General features: G+C 38.6%; 1 protein-coding gene across 7 annotated transcripts in view; it reads left to right on the top strand.

The window, feature by feature from the left end:
- Positions 1–22,330, top strand: part of SNX13 (sorting nexin 13) — a 63,578-nt gene that overhangs the window by 23,523 nt on the left and 17,725 nt on the right. For all 7 annotated transcript variants that reach the window (XM_083705250.1, XM_083705246.1, XM_083705248.1 and 4 more), the window contains exons 4-17: positions 298–387; positions 3,494–3,615; positions 5,870–5,991; positions 6,964–7,065; positions 7,513–7,601; positions 10,127–10,210; positions 11,062–11,200; positions 12,892–12,980; positions 14,026–14,125; positions 14,618–14,811; positions 15,382–15,486; positions 16,788–16,920; positions 18,298–18,335; positions 20,584–20,653. In XM_083705250.1, coding sequence (XP_083561376.1) covers positions 298–387; positions 3,494–3,615; positions 5,870–5,991; positions 6,964–7,065; positions 7,513–7,601; positions 10,127–10,210; positions 11,062–11,200; positions 12,892–12,980; positions 14,026–14,125; positions 14,618–14,811; positions 15,382–15,486; positions 16,788–16,920; positions 18,298–18,335; positions 20,584–20,653 — 1,477 coding nt within the window. The remainder of the gene's footprint in view (positions 1–297; positions 388–3,493; positions 3,616–5,869; positions 5,992–6,963; positions 7,066–7,512; positions 7,602–10,126; positions 10,211–11,061; positions 11,201–12,891; positions 12,981–14,025; positions 14,126–14,617; positions 14,812–15,381; positions 15,487–16,787; positions 16,921–18,297; positions 18,336–20,583; positions 20,654–22,330) is intronic.

Here is a 22,330-nt window from a genome sequence, read left to right as displayed (position 1 = left end):
TTTGTGTCTGTCTGAATGTATTGATGAAAACTATACTACATTAACGCACTGTTTAACACTGGACCTGCTACAAGCTCTGTAATCTCAGTGGATTTTGATCATGGCTATCCTTAACAGCACTTCCATGTGGTTTTTAAATATGGTATCCTCACACAAAGGGTTGCTGATAGACAAAGCAAAAGTACAAAATCCAGTAGGTGTGTCCTTTGCTGAATCCTTTTTGCATTGTAAACCATAAGCATGTGTCAGAATTTAATTTTTTAATGCATTGATTTAAGTGTCCATTCTCTCCCAAAGTGCATAGAAGAAATGAAACAGGAAAGCAAGCCTATTAAGATTGATAGGAGGTTGACTGGAGCTTATATAATTGATGAACCTTTGCAACAAGTAAGTTTTGAAAAATAATTTAATTGTAAATCAGACTATAGCCATGATATTATGTGACATTTGCTGTAGTAAGATTTTTTTTTGGGATGCTGAAATAGAACTTTCAAGCTAGTATATATTGAGTACACATATGTTCTTATTCCTTGTCTCCTTGGGGCAGAAATAATGAGCATACTGGGCTGTATCACATTTATTTGAATATGTTATGCCTCTAACCAATTTCCACTTCACATTATTTCTGGTCATAGATCAGGTAGAAATCATGTCCTAAATGTGGTTAGCCCCTTTTGAAGTGGCTTGGACTTTCTGACTGTTATCCCAAGGAAGTGAAGGACTTATTCGTGTTTTCATTGGATCACATCTGTCTCATATATCTATTGAAGTTGTGTTGAAGTTGTAGATAGCCAATTGTAGATATGTGTTGAAGTTGTAGATAGCCAGTACAACACGTTTCCCCCATAAGTACATGAGTATAACCTGAAGGTGCCTAAAGCTACCATCTTACTGAAGCTAAGGAGGTCTGTTTCTGGCTAGCCCATGAATCGGTGTCTGCCAGAGTACCACATGGAGCCCAAGGTGGCATGCAAGATGGAAGAAAACTGGGTTTAAAATGTAAGAGAATAAACTGGCTAAATAATACCTTGTCCGGATTGTTTTTGCATTCCTTGTTGTGGGTCCACTTCAAAAGGTCTTACTAAAAGAGCTGGTTTACATGTAATGCTAAACTATGGTCTGAAGCAGTTGTTAGTTGCTAAACAAGCCAACTATAAAATATGTATCGTTTATATTCAGTCATTCTACATGCTTAGATTATGCTCTGAATTATCACCAGGTAGACTGTGGTTGTTCTGGTTGAAGTGGAGGGTGGGGGAAGGGGCAGATGATGATTACTGTTTGACTTATGGTCTTTGCCCCAGACATGGTTGATGTATGTAACCAGAAACAGATAGCACAGAACTGGCACAGAACTGCAGAAGCATCAAGCAATATCTAGAATTGAATTGTGGTTTCCTCAATTAAGGAACGTATATCACTACTCTTGCTTGCTCCCTGGTTTTTAGAACTTGAGAAATTAAAGTCTTTCTGACACTGTATTATATTTACATTATATTTAATGTAAATTCATACTTTGAAAGAACATGTCCTGCACCCTTGAGGAAATGCACTTGTGGATGTAAAGGAGGACATAAATATTTAATAAATGGTTCCCCACCCCCTTCAAAAAAGAGTCAAATGCTCTATGAATTTTGAGCAGAACTCTTTATCAGGGCTAAAATATATGTTAACCATTCCAGTCAATTATAAAATGCAGTGATAGGAACAGGCATGAATTTTTAATTTGCATACTCCCTACTCTGCTTATCCCTTCTCCATTTATGAGGGGAGGGGATTAGAAGCTTCCATTCCTTTTTTTTTTTTTTGCAGCAAACCACAGTTTGCTCTTCAATCCAAACTCAACAAACTATGGTTAAAGAAAACTAGGATCCCAGACCAAGCTGTAACCTATCATTTGCTGCAAACAGATATGGAGATTTCTAGTCTCCTTTATTTCCACTTTAAGTAAGAGAAGGAAAGAGGACATGTATGCAAGGCTTGCCCTGGGTCATACTCAAAATGCAAAATAGCTTTGCTGGTTTTTTTCAAAGCCTTTCAAAGCTTGCAAGCAGCATGATTACTGAGGGAAAAATACTTTTGTACTTTTTGTACTCATTAGCTAAGGGGAAACTTCTGTATAGTGTGTGGGGGGGGGTTGTATGTTTTCGTAGGGGGATGGTAAATTTGCCTTAGCACTGGGTGGATTTCATGACCTGGTGTCTTTGAGTCCTTGACATCATTCCTAGACAAATACTGAGATTAGTTTGGATATCTGGAGATTTAAAGCGTAATTTACTGTTTGCTGTTTTGTCTTAACGTTTCAAGTTTTGATCCTCTCCCCCTCCCCCTGTATTATTCTCTACTGTTGCAAAATACATAAGGCGTTTAAGCTCTCATTAACAACAACAAGCTTTTATATATTGTTGTTGTTAATGAGAACATAACCCCTTTATGTAAGTGCTTAATTCTAAGATTTGTGGAATTAAAATCAAAAGCAAAGTAAGCCTTGTGTTGCTATTTGTAAAATTTGGAAAACACTATTGATGGCAGTTTTACATCATAGGTACCTGTGGCCACAGTTCACTGTAGGTTTGGGGAAAGGAATTGTGACATTTGCCATGTTTAAAAATGCACTGACTGCTACTTTAGTCAGAAAAAGCTTTTCAGTATTGTCATGTAACAGAGATGTAGAATAAACTAGACATTTAGGAAGAGGACTTGTGAAATCATGCAACACATGGTTCCTTCTCTCTCCTGCACAAACATTCCTTCTCCCTTGATGTACTCTACCAAGAGTCGCTGTATAAATGCAACTGTAACCAACCTGATTTTAAGTAAATCAAGATAGTGGCAAAAAAAACCCCTCACTCTGATAAGCCTAATTAAGCTCTGAACCTTTATTTAAGCAAGTGGCTATGACCCAGAACACGAAAGGTATAATACTCTTGAGTCAATGTGACCAGCAGCAGGAGAGCTCTGCAGTGTGCTTGTCATCTTGAGCACACCCAGAATTGTGATTCATGTTAGTGTTCCGAATTTCTCACGTTCTGAACGACAATTGTGTTGCACAGTAATGGCTTCATTTGCATGTTATGATGAACCAGGGTTGATAAGTTATTGTAATGAGACCTAAGATGGGGCTTTTGGTTCTAACTGCTTGTTCGTGAAGCATTGAGGGTTGTTTTGCTCCTGACAATCTATGGTCAGCAACCCAAGAACAAACCTTGGCTACAGATTGAGGTTTGCTAGGAGCAAAACAAACCATGAATCCTGATTCAGATATAATGCTAAGCCAAGGATCGTAGTTTGTTTTCTCCAAATGCTCGCAGGGAGGAGGGAAACACCACAAAGTTGTGTGAACTTTGGTTTACTGTGTTGTCTGAACCAGGCCAGCATCACGACTTTAGCCCTTATAAGCATTACTTGTTTAGCACAATTTTCAGATAATGTAGAAACAATTACACACATGAATGTTTTAATATTTTATTTATCTAATTTGATACAATTTTAGGTTATCCAGTTTTCCTTGCGTGACTATGTCCAGTATTGGTATTACACACTAAGTGACGATGAATCTTTTCTTCTTGAAATCAGGCAAGCTCTCCAAAATGCACTAATTCAGTTTTCTTCTAGGTAAGAATTACTTTTGTTTTTCAAACAAATCACAAAAGCTTTCCCTAAAATTACCCCAGTAGCTTACAAAAGTAGATTAAAAATGGTTCATAATTCTTCCTTGCAATATATTAGTAAGTTGCATGCAATAAAAACAGATGGTATCACAAAAGGTTGCACACATATATCATGTTTTGTGAGTTTGTGTTACAGCTGCTTGCTTACAAGGACAACTTGGCTTTTTTAAAGAGGGGAATATTTCATAGGTTCCGACCTAGAATCATAGAATTGAGGAATAGAAGGGGACCACAAAGGTTGTCTAGTCTAATCTTCTGCAGTGCAGGAATATTTTATCGAACATGGGGCTTGAACTCAAAACCCTGAGATTAAGAGTTTCATGCTTTACCAACTGGATCCCTTGATGTATACAAGTAATTGACATTTCATATGATGATCAACAACTGTTGGAAACTTGCTTATATCAAATGGTAGGAAAAACTTATGAACTTATTTTGTTGTTTCAGTTTACTGATCAAAGAAACCACTTTTTCATCTCATAATGAGAAAGTATTTAAGTGGCAATAAGGTGCTGCGTAACTTGTGAATTTCAGCCAAATATTATCATCTTTATACTGTGAAATATGACCCTTCATATCCTGGAAGTTGTTAACATTACTCACTTCTGCTCACTGAAATATAATAAGTGGTTTCACTGCTTGTTCTCACAAGCAGGAATAAGTTGGACATCTTTTTCCAACTCATATTTTCAGGATTTATTAAAAATGTAAAGATAGGTTGGAGCAACAGTAGGTTAGTTGTATTTAATTCTCATTGAAATAAATGTGAATCATTTGTCATGATTTAAATTCTTTTGATTTCAGTGGGAGCAAAGTGTAACTAGATTAATCTGCTTCTAACCCAATATATACAGATGCTGGTTAGCTATTTCAAACTTACTTGATCTCCCTTTAGGCATTAAATACAAGTTTCTTTAGGAGGGAGTCTTTATTTAGATCCAGTACATCTTCAGATACTTTATTTCACAGAACTGTACACATTTTATTGTGTTACACAAAACAGTTTGAACATAATAACCTTCTGTTGTTGAATGGTTAGATTGTTCACCAGGTGTTACTAATACTTACAGATCATTATGTCATACATTTGGGATTGGTTTTTGTTTTGTTTTGTCTCTCTGGAATAGGGATGGTTCCAGGAAAAAAAATATTGGGCCAGTTTGTCATGGGATAGGACAAAGTTCCATTCCATGCTGTTTCTGCATGGGTTTTCAAAGACAAAACTATATGTTTCCTTTAAAATCCAGAAGTTTATGAAATATAAATTTAGAAAAGAACATGAAGTGGTCCAAGGGCTGCATCTCTGTCATATTTCAATGTATTTAAAAAGTAATTCCAGATGCTTATGAATTGTTTGATTATATGTGAGATTTCTGCCATCACATGCATTGAAATTATTGTAGCAAGTCTTTCTGAGAGTGATAGGTCTGGATGACATGCTGTTGCCCTTAAAGGAATTTTAATGTACATTTTACATATTTATGAGTAATTGGACATCCCCTTAGTTTTAGGGGCAATTGAGTGTAAAATGCATGAAATGTATGCAAGGTTTCCCTGACAGTAACATCACACCATCAAGACCCAGTGACGTTTGCTATTTTGATTTCTACACGTGATGGCTGGAGACCAGCACACTTTGTACTGGCTCTTAGGTGGCTGAAATAACTTATAAAAGAAACAGATAGGCAAAGTTCAGACCGCCTTAAATACAAATCTGTAAGAAAATGGGAATTCAGCAATGCACAGTTTTGGAGCAAGCCCCTGCTCTGATCTCTGCATTGATCCTCCTGGCCAATTCGATCAAAGGTGTCTACTTTAGGACCACAGCTTTCTAGATTCCTTCCTTCCTCATCCATGTGCTTGAGAGGTCTTGAACAGCATTTTTATGTAAGGTTGCCACCTACTGTTGTATTCTACTATGTGCAACTTAAGTACTGGAAGGAATAGTTTTTACTGAATTCATTTTTTTGTAACCAACCACATGCCAATTGTACTCATCATAATTCCTCTTTCCTAAAACAGTTCACTGTAAAACAAAACAAAACAGACAAAAACCCCTCTCCAAACAAACTTTAAGCTACTAGGGAGTAAACTACATTGAGCGCAATGTAGTTTACTGTTGAGAAAACATGTTTAAAATTGCACTGTCTGTCTGCTTTATAACATTATGTCTATGTAGTATTTCTTTATTTTGAAAGGTCAAAAGAAGTAGATTGGCAGCCTTATTTTACCACCCGGCTCGTAGATGACTTTACCACTCATCTAAGAGTATTCAGAAAAGCTCAGCAAAGGATAACGGAGAAAGAGGATCAGATTAAGGGTAATGCCTACAACTTTCATATGTTGTGTTAAAATTTGTAATTAATTGAGTTGTGTAAAAGGTAGCCTACAGCTATTTCTCAATGCATTCAGCTGCTGTTATCTTTCAGATAAGAGCTTAGTGTGTGTAATATCTTCTTTTACAGTGGTTTTAATTGCCACAAGGGCCTTAGTTTGGCATTAAATATGTATCTACTAGTGATAAATAAATATCAGGTTTAAACATTATGGGTTCCATTGTTTGACACAAGAGTGCAAGTTGTCTCCACTCATATTCCTCCTGATTTCCTATTCTCCTGCTCCCCAGGAAGGGTTTTTCAGGAAGGCAAAGGGAACAGGAGGCGCAGTATTGTATGCCAGCCCTCTTCTGTCTTGACAGAAGTCATTGGGCAAGATAGATGCTCCTCCGCAGTAGAAGCTTTCTTTTCTCTGTCTAGATAATTGTATTCTGTAGTAGCTAACATAAGTCTGCTTGAAAAGGCAGATTAGGTGATTCACTGGTTTTGGATGCAATAGATTTGGTCTTCTGGTGATTTTCCCTATTGAAAGAACTAAGTACTTAAACTGGAAACTTATGGTATCAGAAATACAAATTACAGTACAGCCTGTACTCTAATGGTTGAGAGAGCAGTTGCTTCCTGTCACACAGACTTCCATTTTCAAGGAAAGCAGTTGTGATTATTCTTTGTGTATACTACCAAACACAAGGACCAGAGTCCCTGCTGTGGCCATTTCCTGGCTTGGAACTCTTGAGTTATGTTTTGACTGTAGTGGAAGTGCACACAATGTAGTCACTGAACTGAGCTTTAAGATTTTCCTCATTGTGAAATACATATCCTGTCACACATGAGAAAAGAAAATTAAAATGCTAAGCAGAATTATATTTAAATAGTTAAGAAGTTTCTCATAGAGGTTCATTTGGAAAAAGAATCTCAGTGTAACTGATGTGCTCAAATTTTCCAATTCTATTTAGATGGGGCAGAAGACCTTGTAAATACATTTTTTGAAGTTGAAGTTGAAACGGAAAAGAGAGTCTGTCGTGATCTCGTCTGCACATCTCCCAAAGATGAAGAAGGTTTTCCCCCTTGCTTTCTTCAGTTACGTTGTGACTAAATTAGAGCAGCAACCAGTCTCCTAGAAATAAACTGAGATTTCTAAGTGGATCATTGTTAATCCCTCGTATTCAATTAAGTGTACTTCTGCTGCATAGTTTTGACATTGAATTTTGTTATTAATTAGAAGTAGGAATAATGTATTTATAACAGAAAAATAAAATGCTTTTTCTATTAGTTTAGAAGTGAGACTTGTGGCTGTACATTATATATTGCAACCTAATATTGTATTCCTAGACAATTATTACCAAAAAGTGATTTTCTGGATTATTGCCATAGAAAATGTGGTGGTGGCATTTATTGTAGTATATAATGATTTCTATTATTGCTTAAAATATTTGAAAGGAATATGTTTAACACAATATTAGATTTTGTTATCCACTGTTTTCTTTTATATCTTGTACCTTTAGGATTCCTAAGGGATCTGTGTGAAGTTTTACTGTATTTATTGCTACCTCCTGGAGACTTCCAGAACAAGATCATGAGATATTTTGTCAGGGTAAATTTAGTTTCCTACCCTACTCCAGGAGTGTCCAATACTCCTTAGCCTAGGAACTGCATGATGTTTATATAATCAGGCACCATAAGATTTTTATATCTAGATCTGTCTGGTAATTAAAGCTTTTGCAATTCTGTTTAATTTCAGTCAATCTGTTTTTAAGCTATAAATGACTTAGGTTGCTATCCTGTATCTACTTACCTCATTTCTGAGACTCACTTCTGAGTAGGCCATGTAGTGTTGCTCTGTTAAATATGAATGTGGAGTGTAAAACAACTAAAAATGAAATGGCATGATTAAAAAGACCATTAAAAATGAAATGGCATGATTCAGTCCACCACTGGGTACCCAAGCAAGGAAGGTTCCCACAACTAAAGCCCAGTTCCTTGCCACCACTACCACCAGACACGTATACTTATCACTTTTATATGCTCATGTTCACTCACAGTGTGTTTGCTGTTAAGGGATGGCCAGCCTGTCATGTCCAAGAGGAGGCTAGATGAAGTTATTACTACTTACGTTGCCTTTCCATATGTATTCTAATACACATGCAAGGGCAGTAAGGGCATTTGGAAATATGGGTGGAGCTGCTTCACTCATGGTGAGCTAGATCACGCCTGTTATACAAAGGGTGCATACAGTATTGTACCTTTTGTAGGAGCAGAAGAAAGAGGATATTTTAAGAGAGAAATAACTTCTAATTCCAAACAGTCAGTTAACTCTAAATATAGAAGAGTAAAAGAAGAAGAAAAGGCAAGCCTGAAAATAGTACTGAAAAGCTTTAACAGAATATTAATTTCCCCAGTAGACTGTGGAAACCTTCCTTGGGCACTGAATGAACCATCGTAATTTAAACAATGTTTTTTAACAATGCAACATGTATATGGTATTCATAGTCATTAGTCATTAAACCTATGTTCAAAAGTAAGCAAATTAATACAATTAATCCTGAATCTTAAAATTAATTACATGTGCATTCAGCAAACCACATAAGAACTGCTGTATGGTAATATTTTTAAATTACTATAATCCTTGATCAAAATAAGTTCCATTGAATTAATGTTTCTAAACTTCTGAATAGACATGTGTAGAACTGCACTATTTTAATTTATTTACGTAAATTACGTAAATAAATTAAATAAATTAATTTCCCCTGAGGAAGGTTGCTGCTGAAATGTATCCAGCAATTTATTGTTTTATTAGAATTCCTTACACTTTTCAGTACTATTTTCAACCTTGCCTCTTTATTCTTTTCTCGCTCCCTCGTGTTTGAATACAGATCAGAAAGGAATTCCATCTTTAACTTACATATTTAATTATGTTTTGACTTGAAGATGGAGCTGGAATTGTGGTAGCAAGCCTTTCAAGACACCTAAGCCCTAGAGTTCTTGCTTGTCAGTCACATCATAAATTGGGGGAGGAAGGAATTTATATTGGTTGGTAGGTTGCACTGGAGAATCAGTCAGAAGGTTCTGCAAATATTGGTTTATTTGAGAACCTTTCTCCCTGTGCTATAGAGGGAGGTCGCATCTTCTATTGTATCCCATTAAGTACAAAGCAGAATTTGCTAATAAGACTAGGATTCTCCAGCTCTGCAGAGTCGCCAGCTATGACAATTAAACCCTTATCTCCTGTTTGAGCAGCTCAGCTGCTGCTTACCCCTGACAAGACATTTGTAAGATTACCTTGCTAAACGTGAGCCCCTTTGCGATTGCAATAAGGCAGAGAACAAGGCTGTGCCTGTTGCCCCTTCACCACCAGCAATGCTTCCCCTTCTCCCTTCCTTATCTGTGTGTTGAGATGTCTGCAATAGAAAAGCCTGCTGAACACATGTAGGCACTCAATGTGATCAGTGAGCATTCCAGATCATGATGAGCTTCTGCATGCCTTCAGCAGGATTCACCTTTCTTTACTAATATTTGGATAGTGGAGCGGGGGTGGGTGGGTTGCTGCTGGGCTGATGGAGTCGGGATGGAACTGACACAGCCCTGTTCTCTCTCTCTCTGTCTTTCTGTCTCTCCCCACCCTCTGCTCCCATTATTATGATTGCAAGGAGTAAAAGGAGCTTGGCCTTACTGGCAGTCTCTGAATCAAGGGAAGATGAGCCTGCTCTATTTGGGTGCTTATGTCAGTTTGAGTTTGGATATAAATACAGTAGAAACTTGGAAGCCAAACACCTTTGAACTCGAACGTTTCGACTCCCGAACGATTGAAAACCGGAAGTGATTCTTCCAGTTTTCAAACGATTTCTGGAAGCCAAACATCCGGCGCGGCTTCTTATTGGCCACAGAACACTCCTGCAGCCAGTTGGAAGCTGCAGCTTGGTTTTTGAATGGATTAAATTTGAAAACCAAGGTATGACAGTATAGGTTTACGAACCTGCCTCTTTGAAGCTGACAAGGCTTCAAAAAGTGGCTTTCTGGAATATTTTTATTTCTTGTTTAATTTTCTTTTTATTCGGCTTGTTTTGCGTTAGTTTTTGTTTTAGTTGAGGAGTGGCCAATTTATTGTTCTTTACTTTTCAGGAAATCCTTGCTCGAGGAATTCTTCTTCCATTAATAAATCAGCTCAGTGATCCTGATTATATTAATCAGTATTTCATATGGATGGTAAGCTTTTTACACTTGAACAGTATCTTTAGAATGTTTGTCTACGTGTATAGGGCTGGTTTACATGTCACTTCAAAGCACAGTTAAGCTAAACTAGGAATTAAAGCTGCATGCAAAGCTTGATGATGATACACCCACTTTGCTTCTCCATTCCTGGCACACTGCAAGGAGCTGAGCAACGGTTGGGCTTAGTGTTTGCATCCGACCCCCGGCTTGTAGTCTGTCCCACTCCACCCCCCCCCCCCAAACTTGCAGTTAGGGTTTGTTGTTAGTTTACCTCACATGGATTGTCTGGGGAAGACAAACCAAGTGCCTGGGTTTAGACGTAACACTAATCTCAAACATGACGTAGCTATTAGCAGGGTGGCAGCAGCTGCAATCTTTGCTCAATACACCATCATACTGTGTGTTCACCTGTAAAACATAGTTAAGCATAACTGGTTAAAACTGAGATTTGACCCAAGCCATTATGTTCTCACTTTTTAATATACTTAAATAACAACAGATATATTGTAGAAGTTGACAGTGCAATCATTTAAAAAAACACCCAGTGCTGTTAATCTTTTTCAAGGTAATACTTCCTAATTTTTTGAAGCAGCATTAGTAGGAGTGGAACATAGCTTGAAATTAGGAGAATTATTCGATGTTAATAACAGGAGAGTGAAGATTTCGTTGTGAAGGTTATTGCTTAGAAGGTCCAATATGAAGATTTAACGAACACCCAGTTGAGGGGAACTTAAAAAGGAAGGTTGGACTGTAATGCATTAAAAGGAACTATGTCTTGATATATCAGTCTAGCCTGCTTGAGAAACAGTAGATTAACATGTATTATCTTTTTCCATGTTCATTAGATTCGTGATTCAATTTGCAACTATGAGGCCTTTATGAACATTATTAAAGTAAGTGACAAAGTAGGGGAGTTGGAAGCAGTAAGGGATAAAGCAGCAGAAGAACTACAGTATCTTCGATCTTTAGATACAGCTGGAGATGGTTAGTATTTAAATTACATTTGCAAATTAAAGCATCAATAACATACTTGGTTTAAATATGTAAAGGACAGAGAATTTTATAGTTTGAGAGCTGATGCATGGAGGAAAAACCATATTTGCAAGTGTGTTTTCATAAAATGTAATCTCCCCCCCCCCCCATTGAATGGCTAGGCAAACACTGAGCTAAATAGGGTGACTTTTGATAACATTTGTTCTTTTAAGAGGTGTACTGGATTAGAAGGCACAGACAAGGAATGCAAAAGCATTTGTTTTTGTTTGAGGTAATTCTTACCATGCTAGAAATGATGAGGACACTTTGGTAGCATTTATTTACCTAAAATCATTGCCTTGTTTTCTCTGCAACAATCTATGCAGTAGGCTACTTGTATTACCATAGGGTAACTAAGGTTGCTGGTGATCTGCAGAAAGCTATGCATTAAGTTCATAGATGAACAGGTTTTTGAACCTTACTCAGTTCCAAGACTCCACTTTTAAATGGACAACAGAAGATAGATAGTGGATTTCCTAATCGGAGGGATGGGATGGAATTTCAGAATAATGGTTTTCCAAGTCTGGAACTTGTGTCTATCTAGAAGCTATATCTATTCATTCTTGCCCACCTGTGGTTCTCAATAATTCTGCACCATAGAGCTACATTTCTAGTGCTAGACTGACAGATTGTCTCATTTAAAATTGGTTACTTAAGCAGTTCAGGAAAGGGTCTATTATGAATATACAAATGACCTTTGGTTTAAATTGGATTGTGCCTGGTTCAAGCACTTAATAAGTTTATCATTCTTGTGTAAAAGATATTATTGCAGATTGTTTTTTAGTTCTTAGTGACTTAAAAGTTTATCCAGAAAATTTGCAGATCTCACCTATATACTTTTAGTATTTCAGAATAGTCGCCATTATTGGTAATGGTGCATATACATTGTTTTCCAAAACAGTCACATATTTCTGCAACGTGTATTCTGTATATTTACTTATTTTGGCCAGCTTATTCTACTTCTACTTAGCATTGGACAGGGAAAGGGGCTAGGCAAGGGACTAGCCCCCAAACAATGAATTAGAAATCCTGTTCATCCTAGCTTGTGAGATTTCATAAGGCATAGACTGTAGGCATGAAAGTGTATATTTGCATCTGTAAACGCTATATGTAAAAACAAAACCAGGATTGAGTAATTCTGTACCTCAGTAGAAAATATTGTGCAATCATGGTTGTCACAGCATCAGATAATACATGCAACCTTGATTGTGGGGCTAAGTGCATATAAAGTTACAGAACTGCATTTGTATCCTAAACTATAGTTTTTAAAAAGTATAGTTTTTTAAAAACCAAACGAAGAGTTTTTAATGCTCATTTAATTTTTGTGCCATTTGTTTTAAAATGTTTATGATATCACTTTCTAAAAATATTTCTAAAAGCTGGCAAACAGAATCCAAAGGCAAGAGTGGCTTGATGTTATATCCCTCACTTTGCATTTTTAGTATTTATTTAAGTTAGTGAAACCAATGACAATTTCCTTGGCTTTAAAAATAATAATATATTTCTCCATTTGTGAAGTCACTGCTTCAGTGTCTCTTGGTCATCTTTTTTCTGTACAGACAGCTTTAAGCAATACTTATATTGTAATACTCCAAATACTTCCCATCTTTTTGAGTCTTACTTCTTAGTGTGTTTGTTTTCAGATATCAACACTATAAAAAATCAGATAAATAGCTTATTGTTTGTGAAGAAAGTATGTGATTCAAGAATACTGAGGCTGCAGTCAGGAAAAGTAAGTGTGTTTTCTCTGCTAGAATGTGTTAAAATCAACCCAAGTATATATGTATAATCTATCAGGGATGTCTAACAGGTCAGTTGGGATTGACTGGTTGATCCCCGGTAGGTTTTGGTAGATCACGGTCGATCTTTGGCTCTTCCCCTGGTCCCGTCCCCTTGCCCCATCCTGTAGGTCGCTAGAACAGAAGACGGAGTTTTCTTAGCGAGGCTGGCTCATTAGTGATCTCTTGATGAGCACTTCTTTTCATATTTTTGACCTAACCCCCCCAAAAAAAGGGGTAGATCACTGAAAGATTTTAATCGTGCAAGTAAATCACAGTCTCTTGAACGTTGGGTGTCCCTGATCTATAACATCACTGGTCCCCTCTCCTGGGTCATTCTCCTGGTCCCCTGCCTCTGCCCCACACTGACATGGTGGGAGTTCCATTCATGTAATGCTCTTGTCAGAGGAAGAGAGCAGAGGTGATGGTTGCTGGTGCCCTCTGTAGTCCCTTCCAGCCCCCCCCTCCATGAAGCCTAGTTAGTATCAAAGCCCATTATATACCAGCTTGGTATTGGAAGCACTGCTGAACTGCTTCTGGCAGTTTCATAGGCATCATCATGTTTGAATGACTTCCTCAGCCCAGTGAATCTATTCCTAATGCCTTTAACAAAGCATAGAATGTTGAAGTGTATAGTAGAATGTTGCACCGTCCCTGCATTGTTTCCCAGTTGTACTTAGTTTGGGTGAAGGGAAACTTATAGCCCTCAAAATGTTGTTTGACTCCAGCTCCCATCAGCCCTAGGCAGTATGGCCAGTGACCAGGTATAATGGAAGTTGGATTTCAACAAAATGTGGAGCGCTGCAGGTTCCCCATCCCGATTAGCTGAAGGACCTCGTGGGCAGCAGACTTTCCATATTACTGGAAATGTTGCTATGACAAAAGAGAGTTTTCTTCTTGGGAAGAAAACATGCATGATGCTACTAAAATGGTTTTACGTTGTGATTGTATATTGATTTTAATCTAGGAACCTATTAACATGATGTGGTCTTTATCCAGGAAATAGATACTGTGAAACTGGCTGCAAACTTCGGAAAACTTTGCACAGTCCCTCTGGACACCATTCTTATTAACAATGTTGCACTACAATTTTTTATGGGTAAGAGAACAGTAGTTGTGTGTTTTTAAAACTATGAAATACCATCATAGCCTGCAGTAGGCACAAATGAATTATAAAGAGAGGAGAAATTAATTTTTGGCCGCATCCACTTCAGTTCCAAACCTTGCTGTCCATACTATCTAACACAAATGAGCAGAACCTTTTTTTTTATTTTTAATGTGAATGGCTTACTTAATTCCAAGGTTAAAGAGCTGCAATGTATTGTCAACTCTGCCATTTTTAAAGTAGCATGATTCCTTCCTGAGCAGCAAGGAAGCAGTAGATAGGACTTAGGGAGCAGCATGTAAACACCAAAGTTCAGAGCAATTTGTTAGTAAATATGCTGAACATATAATTTGGATTATAATTATTCTGATCCAAAATCAGCATCACTTTGCTAATTCAATTTTATATCTACCGTAGTTCTTCAGGGCAAATTATTTGGGTAGGATATTTGTATCCTAATAGATGTGACTGAATTGTTATTTGTAGATTACATGCAGCAGATGGGCGGCCAAGCACATCTCTTTTTCTGGATGACCGTAGAAGGATACAGGGTTACAGCACAGCAGCAGCTGGAAGTGCTATTGAGTCTTCAGAAAGATGGAAGGCATCAGACTACAGAAACCAAAGGCCTATTAAAGTCAGCTGCAGTTGGAATTTATGATCAATATTTGTCAGAGAAGGTAAGAATGGGTTTTAAAGGAAAATTAAGCTATATGATAGCTGTATTCTAAAGGTTGCATAGGAACCTTAAGATCAAGCTGCTGAACCTCAGTCCAATATTTGAAGATGCAGAGGCTCTGATGAACTTATTAAAATTGAACTACAGAGGATCAGTCTTTACTTTTTACTCAGAATAATGTCCTTCATTTTTATTCTTTATGTTTGGCTTTGAGCAAGTCAATTTGAATTTGGGGATTCAGACCGAATGTGACAAAGTCCTTAGTTGTTTGGTTCCCTTTTTTATTTCTCTTGAAGAGACAAGACTAACACACATGCATTTTAGATAAATTTTAAGCAATATATTTTCTTCAGATACGAAACGGTAGGTCCTGGAATCTGCTTATAACTCAACATGTTTCTCCCTTGACTAGTGATCTTAGTTTAATGAAAATAACTGTTGCAGTCTTTACTTGTTAGGTGTCTATCCCTAGCTTTATTTTTTCTCTCTGCAATAATAATTTGAGTTTTATTTTTTTACAAATTAAAATAAGGTCAAGTGGTGCACAAATTTATTGAGTTCTCTATGGCAGGCATCACCAAGAGTCAATATTGATGATACCTTGGTTGCAAAACTGGCAGAGAAACTGAATAATGAGGATCCAACTCCCGAAATATTTGATGAGATTCAGAGAAAGGTGTAGTATGCTAATTCTCCTTTTCATATGTATTGGTGGAAGCTGGTTGCTAATAACTGATTTTGTTGATTTTCAATGAAAATGCAAAGTTATCCCAGAAATATTGCAGCATTTCCATTGCATGCAACTCATAGCTTGCTTTCTGTGGCTCGTGGCAGATGTAAAAGTACCAAACTTCTAAAAATGGTGTGCTCCCACATATGAATTCTCCCTTGCTTGCTTTTTTTCAGAGTCAACTAGGGTGCCATGTTGAGTTTGCTCTGAATTTGATCATAACTGGTCTAAGCTTTAATTGGGGCGTGCCCAGCTTCTCAGTTCCGGAATGCACAGCAACAAATTCATCAGCAGCTCAGCAAAATTGTCCTGGGGGGAATTTTGTGTGGATAACACTGCTTTATTAACAGCATGGCAGAGAATTTGGTTGGTTGGTGGGTCAATATTGACCCAGTTTTTAGACCAGAGCTTTCCAAACTGTGACGTGACATGTTACTGTGTCACTCCCCACGCTCCTGGGGCTGGAAAGGGGTTGGCTTAACCTCTGGTTTGCTAGTAAAACTTAATTACTGTGTCGCAAAATGATGCATGTCTAAAAAGTATGTCACCAACATGAAAAATTTGGAAAGCTCTGCTTTAGACCTTGATTAGTTAATTAACTAAGGTTTTGACCAGGGGTAGGCAACCAAAGGCCCATGGGCCACGTGGCTTTTTATGTTCTCAAGGAACATATGTTCTCATGGCCCATGGGGGTTGTTGAACTGCCCCCCGAGCTGAGCTGCCCGCTCAGCGTGTCCCTGCGTGCTGCGTTAAACCGGTGCAGCGCAGCGCGGGAACTCGCTTCTGCGGTGCCAGAAATTGCGTCTACACATGTGCAGATGCCGAAAATCACATTGCGCAGACGCAGATGCTGGAAATCACGGGCACGCATACAATCCGGCCCACAGAGGGATCTCCGCTGGAGTGAACCGGCCCAGGCGATGTAAACCTTGCCAGCCCCTGGTGGATGAAAGGGGAAATGGATTCACTACAAATTGGAAACAGAAGCTTTACAGTGCTTATGAAGGAGAAAGGGAAGGGGAGGTGGGAAGTTTGTGAGCCGAAGGCTTGCCATGACTTATGCACCTAAAGACGAGCTGTGTTCTTAATTGAGATACTCAGGTTTATAATTGGGAAAGCAATGTTGTTCAACCCAGTAAGGCCTGCCATTCTTCCTTGGGTGCTCTCCCACAATTTAGGAGACCTTTGAAAGTCTAAACTGATTGATTCCATAACTGCGAGTAATACTGAACTTTCCATTCCATAAGGTATATGATATGATGCTCCGGGACGAACGCTTCTATCCGTCATTCAGACTGCATGTCCTCTATGTCCGAATGCTTGCAGAGCTAGATATGCTAAAGGACCCTAGCTTCAGAGGATCAGATGATGGTGAAGGGGGTAAGTTTATGTTGTGAACCACCCTGTGATCTTTGCATGAAGGGCTATTTACAGATTTAATAAATAAAATAAAAATAAAGTTTATTCCAGACTTTAATTGTTATGGTTTATGCTTATTTGTGATATCACTGCAGCATCAGATTTACTGTGTGATGTTTTTAAAATCTGTTTAAATGTTTGCCCCGTCTCATCCTGTATGCCCAGTAACAATTTAAGAACCAAGGTGTATATAAGTCCAGTAAAATGAGACCAAAGTACATTAAATCCTAACCTGATTACTCAGTTCCAGTTTCCAAAAGGGAGCCCACATTGTGTGCATGCGCGTGTGTTTAAGATGACAGGCACTGATATGTCTTAGCAGAAGGAAGTTTCACTGTTGGGTTAATTGTGCACCATACCCATAGGACTTTTAAAATGTGCAGTCATTCTGCATTGAGCTTGCATCGTGCATGAATAGAGAACAGTTTCCTGTGGATAAACTATACACTTTATGGTGTGGAAGATAAATATATAAACATCACAAAATATAATTATGATATCTATCCAATCTCTTTATTCTTTGTAATTATGACATGTTACATGCAGCCCCTTAGTAAAGTGAATATGAAACTTTCTTGCAAACTTTTCAAGCCTATAGCTTGCTCAATAAAAGAGCACTCAAGTGTCATTCTACAATTTCTTCCCCCCATGCTTTGTTATATTAAGTTCTGCTGTATGAACATGTATTGTATTGCTGTGGCCCGACCCAGATAAGAAAGACACACAACTGATAGTTAACTCTATTGGCAAGAGGAGCATTTCCAGCAGGTTCCACAGTGCTCTGATGATCACATGCTTATAGCCTCTAGGCAGCTGTCTATAGGTCTAGAACCTGCAGAACAGTTGCAATAGCTATGGGGCTCCTTCCCTCCTCCAGTTTATATGCCTTCCTCTGATGTGTTGTGTACCTGCAACCTGAGACTCCTCCTGCATGGAAGTCATTAATTTTTTTACCATAACCACTCCTGATTTTATTAATGTGTCAAATAGGGTAATATTATATGATAGTAGTAGACAAATAATAAGTGTGCTTTGCTACCACCTAGCGGTATAGATTAGTAATACCTTTAAGTTTTAACATTAGGGCCACACTTGCATGCCTTCTAATAGTTTACCATGTTTGTTCTAATCTAATTAGGAATATTATGATGCATGCAACTTTCAAATTAGCCTAAAATTCATCATTAAGTTAAACTATGTGGATATTAGTAATGTTTTGTAATTAGATCTTCGTTTACACTTTCTACTCGGAAAGAAATCCTGATATGTAACACTTCACATGTTAACTTGCTTAAACATTTATGTTTTGACGTACAGTTCTGTCTCTTATTTTGACAGAATCATTCAATGGTTCTCCTACTGGCAGCATTAATTTGGTAAGTGTGTTTTTTCAACTGTAATGTTGGCAGCAGTGGCAGGGTTGGGTAGGGGGAACAGGACTCTTTCCTTGTGCTATCTTCCAGATAACTATCACTGTCAACAGCTCTTTATCTGACAGGGGAAAACATACAGGTGCTTTCAGTCATTCAGTAACAAAAAGTAGTGAGGGTATCAATAAGAGAAAGATCATTGCTGTGACAACTGCATCCTATGGCATCTCCTTTTCTGACCCTGCTCCTGACTCTTAACAGAAATTAGTTGAAGCTTTCCTACAACTTTTATCCGGGCCAGGAAAATTTCACCCACCCAAATTTCACCCACCCAAATTTACGTTGGGCTTCTGCCAAAGATAAGGATAGTTGCAGGAAAAAGTAGCAACCTATTTTTGGTAGAATTTTCTATTATCATTTCAAACTACAGACACACTCCCACATCCCACACATACGTGACCGCGTTTACGCAGGGCACTGCAAAATATATAAGTAAATAAACAAACAGGCCTTCTCTTAGAATCATAGAATCATAGAGTTGGAAGAGACCACAAGGGCCATCGAGTCCAACCCCCTGCCAAGCAGGAAACACCATCAGAGCACTCCTGACATATGGTTGTCAAGCCTCTGCTTAAAGACCTCGAAAGAAGGAGACTCCACCACACTCCTTGGCAGCAAATTCCACTGTCGAACAGCTCTTACTGTCAGGAGGTTCTTCCTAATGTTTAGGTGGAATCTTCTTTCTTGTAGTTTGGATCCATTGCTCCGTGTCCACTTCTCTGGAGCAGCAGAAAACAACCTTTCTCCCTCCTCTATGTGACATCCTTTTATATATTTGAACATGGCTATCATATCACCCCTTAACCTCCTCTTCTCCAGGCTAAACATGCCCAGCTCCCTTAGCCGTTCCTCATAAGGCATCGTTTCCAGGCCTTTGACCATTTTGGTTGCCCTCCTCTGGACACGTTCCAGTTTGTCAGTGTCCTTCTTGAACTGTGGTGCCCAGAACTGGACACAATACTCCAGGTGAGGTCTGACCAGAGCAGAATACATTGGCACTATTACTTCCCTTGATCTAGATGCTATACTCCTATTGATGCAGCCCAGAATTGCATTGGCTTTTTTAGCTGCCGCGTCACACTGTTGGCTCATGTCAAGTTTGTGGTCAACCAAGACTCCTAGATCCTTTTCACATGTACTGCTCTCAAGCCAGGTGTCACCCATCTTGTATTTGTGCCTCTCATTTTTTATTTTTTTTGCCCAAGTGCAGTCCTTGCTCAGGACTTCTGTCATTGATCAACTAGAAGCAGAGCGGGAGGCACCTTCTCCCTACCTCTGCTGCCCATCTGTGCCCCCATCCTGGCACCAGTTCTGCTTGGCACCCTTCTCAGTCCTCAGCCTCCATGGCCATCCGCTGCTACCACACATACTGGCTCACACAGAGGCAGGCAGGCAAGCTTGCAGGCTCGGGACATGCTGGGCAGTGGCCCTGGGTGAATCTGCCTCTCTCCCCCTCCCTCTCCCTCTCCCTAATCCTCTCACTCTCATCCCCATTCACCCTCCCTATTAAAGTGGGGTGCTCCCCACTTTATGTGATTTCACCTATGCCCACGGGGACCTGGAATGTAATCCCCATGTAAGTGGGGGACACCTGTAATTGTTTAATTGAGAGATTATGTAATTAAAGCTTTACTTATTTAATTAATGAGAAGCAAATTTAATTGATGCTGGTGGGACTTAATTGGTGGGGATTTTTAATTTTTATTTCTAGTGATTTATTTTGAAGCTAGTTTATTAACATATCAAGGTGAGAGATATGGTAACCTTTCTTTCAGGCAAGCTAGTTTACTGCCTGGAGGACATTCTGTTTTTACTTAGAAAGCATCCAGAAATATGGCTTTCCCTCTACAATCTCAAGTGATAGCATTCCAAATGAAGACCTCGTTCTCAGTATTGTGTAGATACAATTTAGATACCAACCTTAAGAAGGAATTGTTCAAGGATAGGTCTATTGGCTACTTGTAGCTGTGATACCTAAGTGGAACCTCCATATCCAGGGAAAATATACATCTGAATACTGGGTGCCAAGGACAATCATGGAGTTTGACTTCCATTTTTGATCTTTACTTGCAAAGTTGTAGAGGCATCCACTGTAGGCTTTCAGGAATAAAATGCTGCACAATATTGGCTCCTGGTCTGTCAAAGCAGTTTGTCATTCTTGCTAAAATTGTGACTCTGGCTATTCTTCTTCTAGTCATTGGATGATCTTTCAAATGTGCCTGCCGATGAGACAATACAATTACATGCATATATTTCAGATACCGGTGAGTTCAGTAGTGATGCTTTCTCTTTCAATATTTGGTCGTACTATCATGGCTGTTGTGTTCCTTTTCTTCATAAACCTTGATTAACTCTGCCGTCATGTACCTCTTTTAAACATTACTTTCCGCCGTAACCATTTTGTCCTCATGATCTCTGCTTGCTTGGTGTGGTTATTGGTATTCACAAACCCCAAGAACAAAGAAGTGCTTAAGGCTCATGAAGGGGCTTGATGTATCCCCATAGATTTTAAAAGCTTATTTTTTCTTGAGCATCTGCCACACCACTCATTCAAACCTTTTGAAACTTCCCTTAGTTTCAAAGCAGTTTTCCAGGCAAACCTATAGGCTTCTTGGGGGTTATGGAATTATGTGGAGTTCCTTGGCTCCTAAGCCATTCTAATTTTGGATTTCCCCCCCTGTATTATTAAAATGTCATTTAGTTGTGTTGAAATTCCATGAATGTCTTAGACTATTCAATATAAGACTGTTTGTTTCATTTTCATTTAATGTACAGTAATGTCACCATTAAATTGCATGTATTGCACCATAATTTCATTTGTTCACATCTAACATTCACCTTCTATTTACATTAAGCAAACATCTGTATTATTATAGCACACTCAGATATTTTTCTTAAACAATAAAGAGGTCTTCAGATCTATCTCGATGGGGGAACAGCTCTTTTCATTCCAGGCATGAATACTAGCAGCCAATTTTTCAGTTGTGATTTGAAACTCTCTTTAAAGTGTTGAATCTATTTGTGGTATTCCAGTAACAAGGATGTCCACTTACACAGTAGGACTCTTGCCCCCCCCCCATCCCCAGATCTGCTCCAGAAGTTTGGAGGAACCTCTCAAACAGATTTAGGGGTGCATGGAAGGACAAATTTCACAAGCAGAAATTATTGATGGAACGATTGCCTTAGCAGTAAGTTGGATTCCAATATAAAAAGAGCTGGAAATGAAAATATGCCTAAAATTGAAACTGAAACATGCCCGTAAGTTAAATGGCCTGATGTTACAGGGGAATCACCACTTACGTGGGGGTTCCCTTCCTGGCTGCTGAGAGGGGGTTCTCCTGTTCTGCCCCCTTTTTGGCACTGAAAACAGTGGGTGTATCAGCTGGGGTACTCGTGCTGGTTGTACACAAGTGGGAAGATGCCTATAGTTGCTAAATAATAATAATTATTATTATTTATACCCCGCCCATCGTGCTAAGTTTCCCCAGCCACTCTGGGCAGCTCCCAATCGAGTGTTAAAAACAATACAGCATTAAATATTAAAAACTTCCCTAAACAGGGCTGCTTTCAGATGTCTTTTAAAAATAAGATAGCATCTATCACTACACTTCATATTCTGTTATTGGTAATAACCACTGAATATGACAGCTTTACAGAGACAACCAGCTTCTGTGATCCTAGGAGTCAGGAATTCTTCATTTGGTGTGTGTTCCCCTCGCCCCCAAAAAGTTTATATTCTATATATGACAGTTGTTGCTCTCTAGCTTTCAAATCTCATATATTTACCACATACAGCTTCAGTTAGTTTGACATATCCAGTTCCTAAGTAGCTACAGATACAACCTAAACCAACAATGGAGTAGTGGGATCAACCTCCTGTTGTTGGTACCCCTTTTCAGGTACCTGCCCAGGTACATCATAGGAGTCAGAAGAAATAAATG

This window comes from Podarcis gaigeae, assembly GCF_964106915.1.
Source record: "Podarcis gaigeae genome assembly, chromosome: 12".
Taxonomy (NCBI): domain Eukaryota; kingdom Metazoa; phylum Chordata; class Lepidosauria; order Squamata; family Lacertidae; genus Podarcis; species Podarcis gaigeae.
Note: the sequence above shows the minus strand (reverse complement) of the source record. Positions and strands in the feature narration are given on the sequence as shown.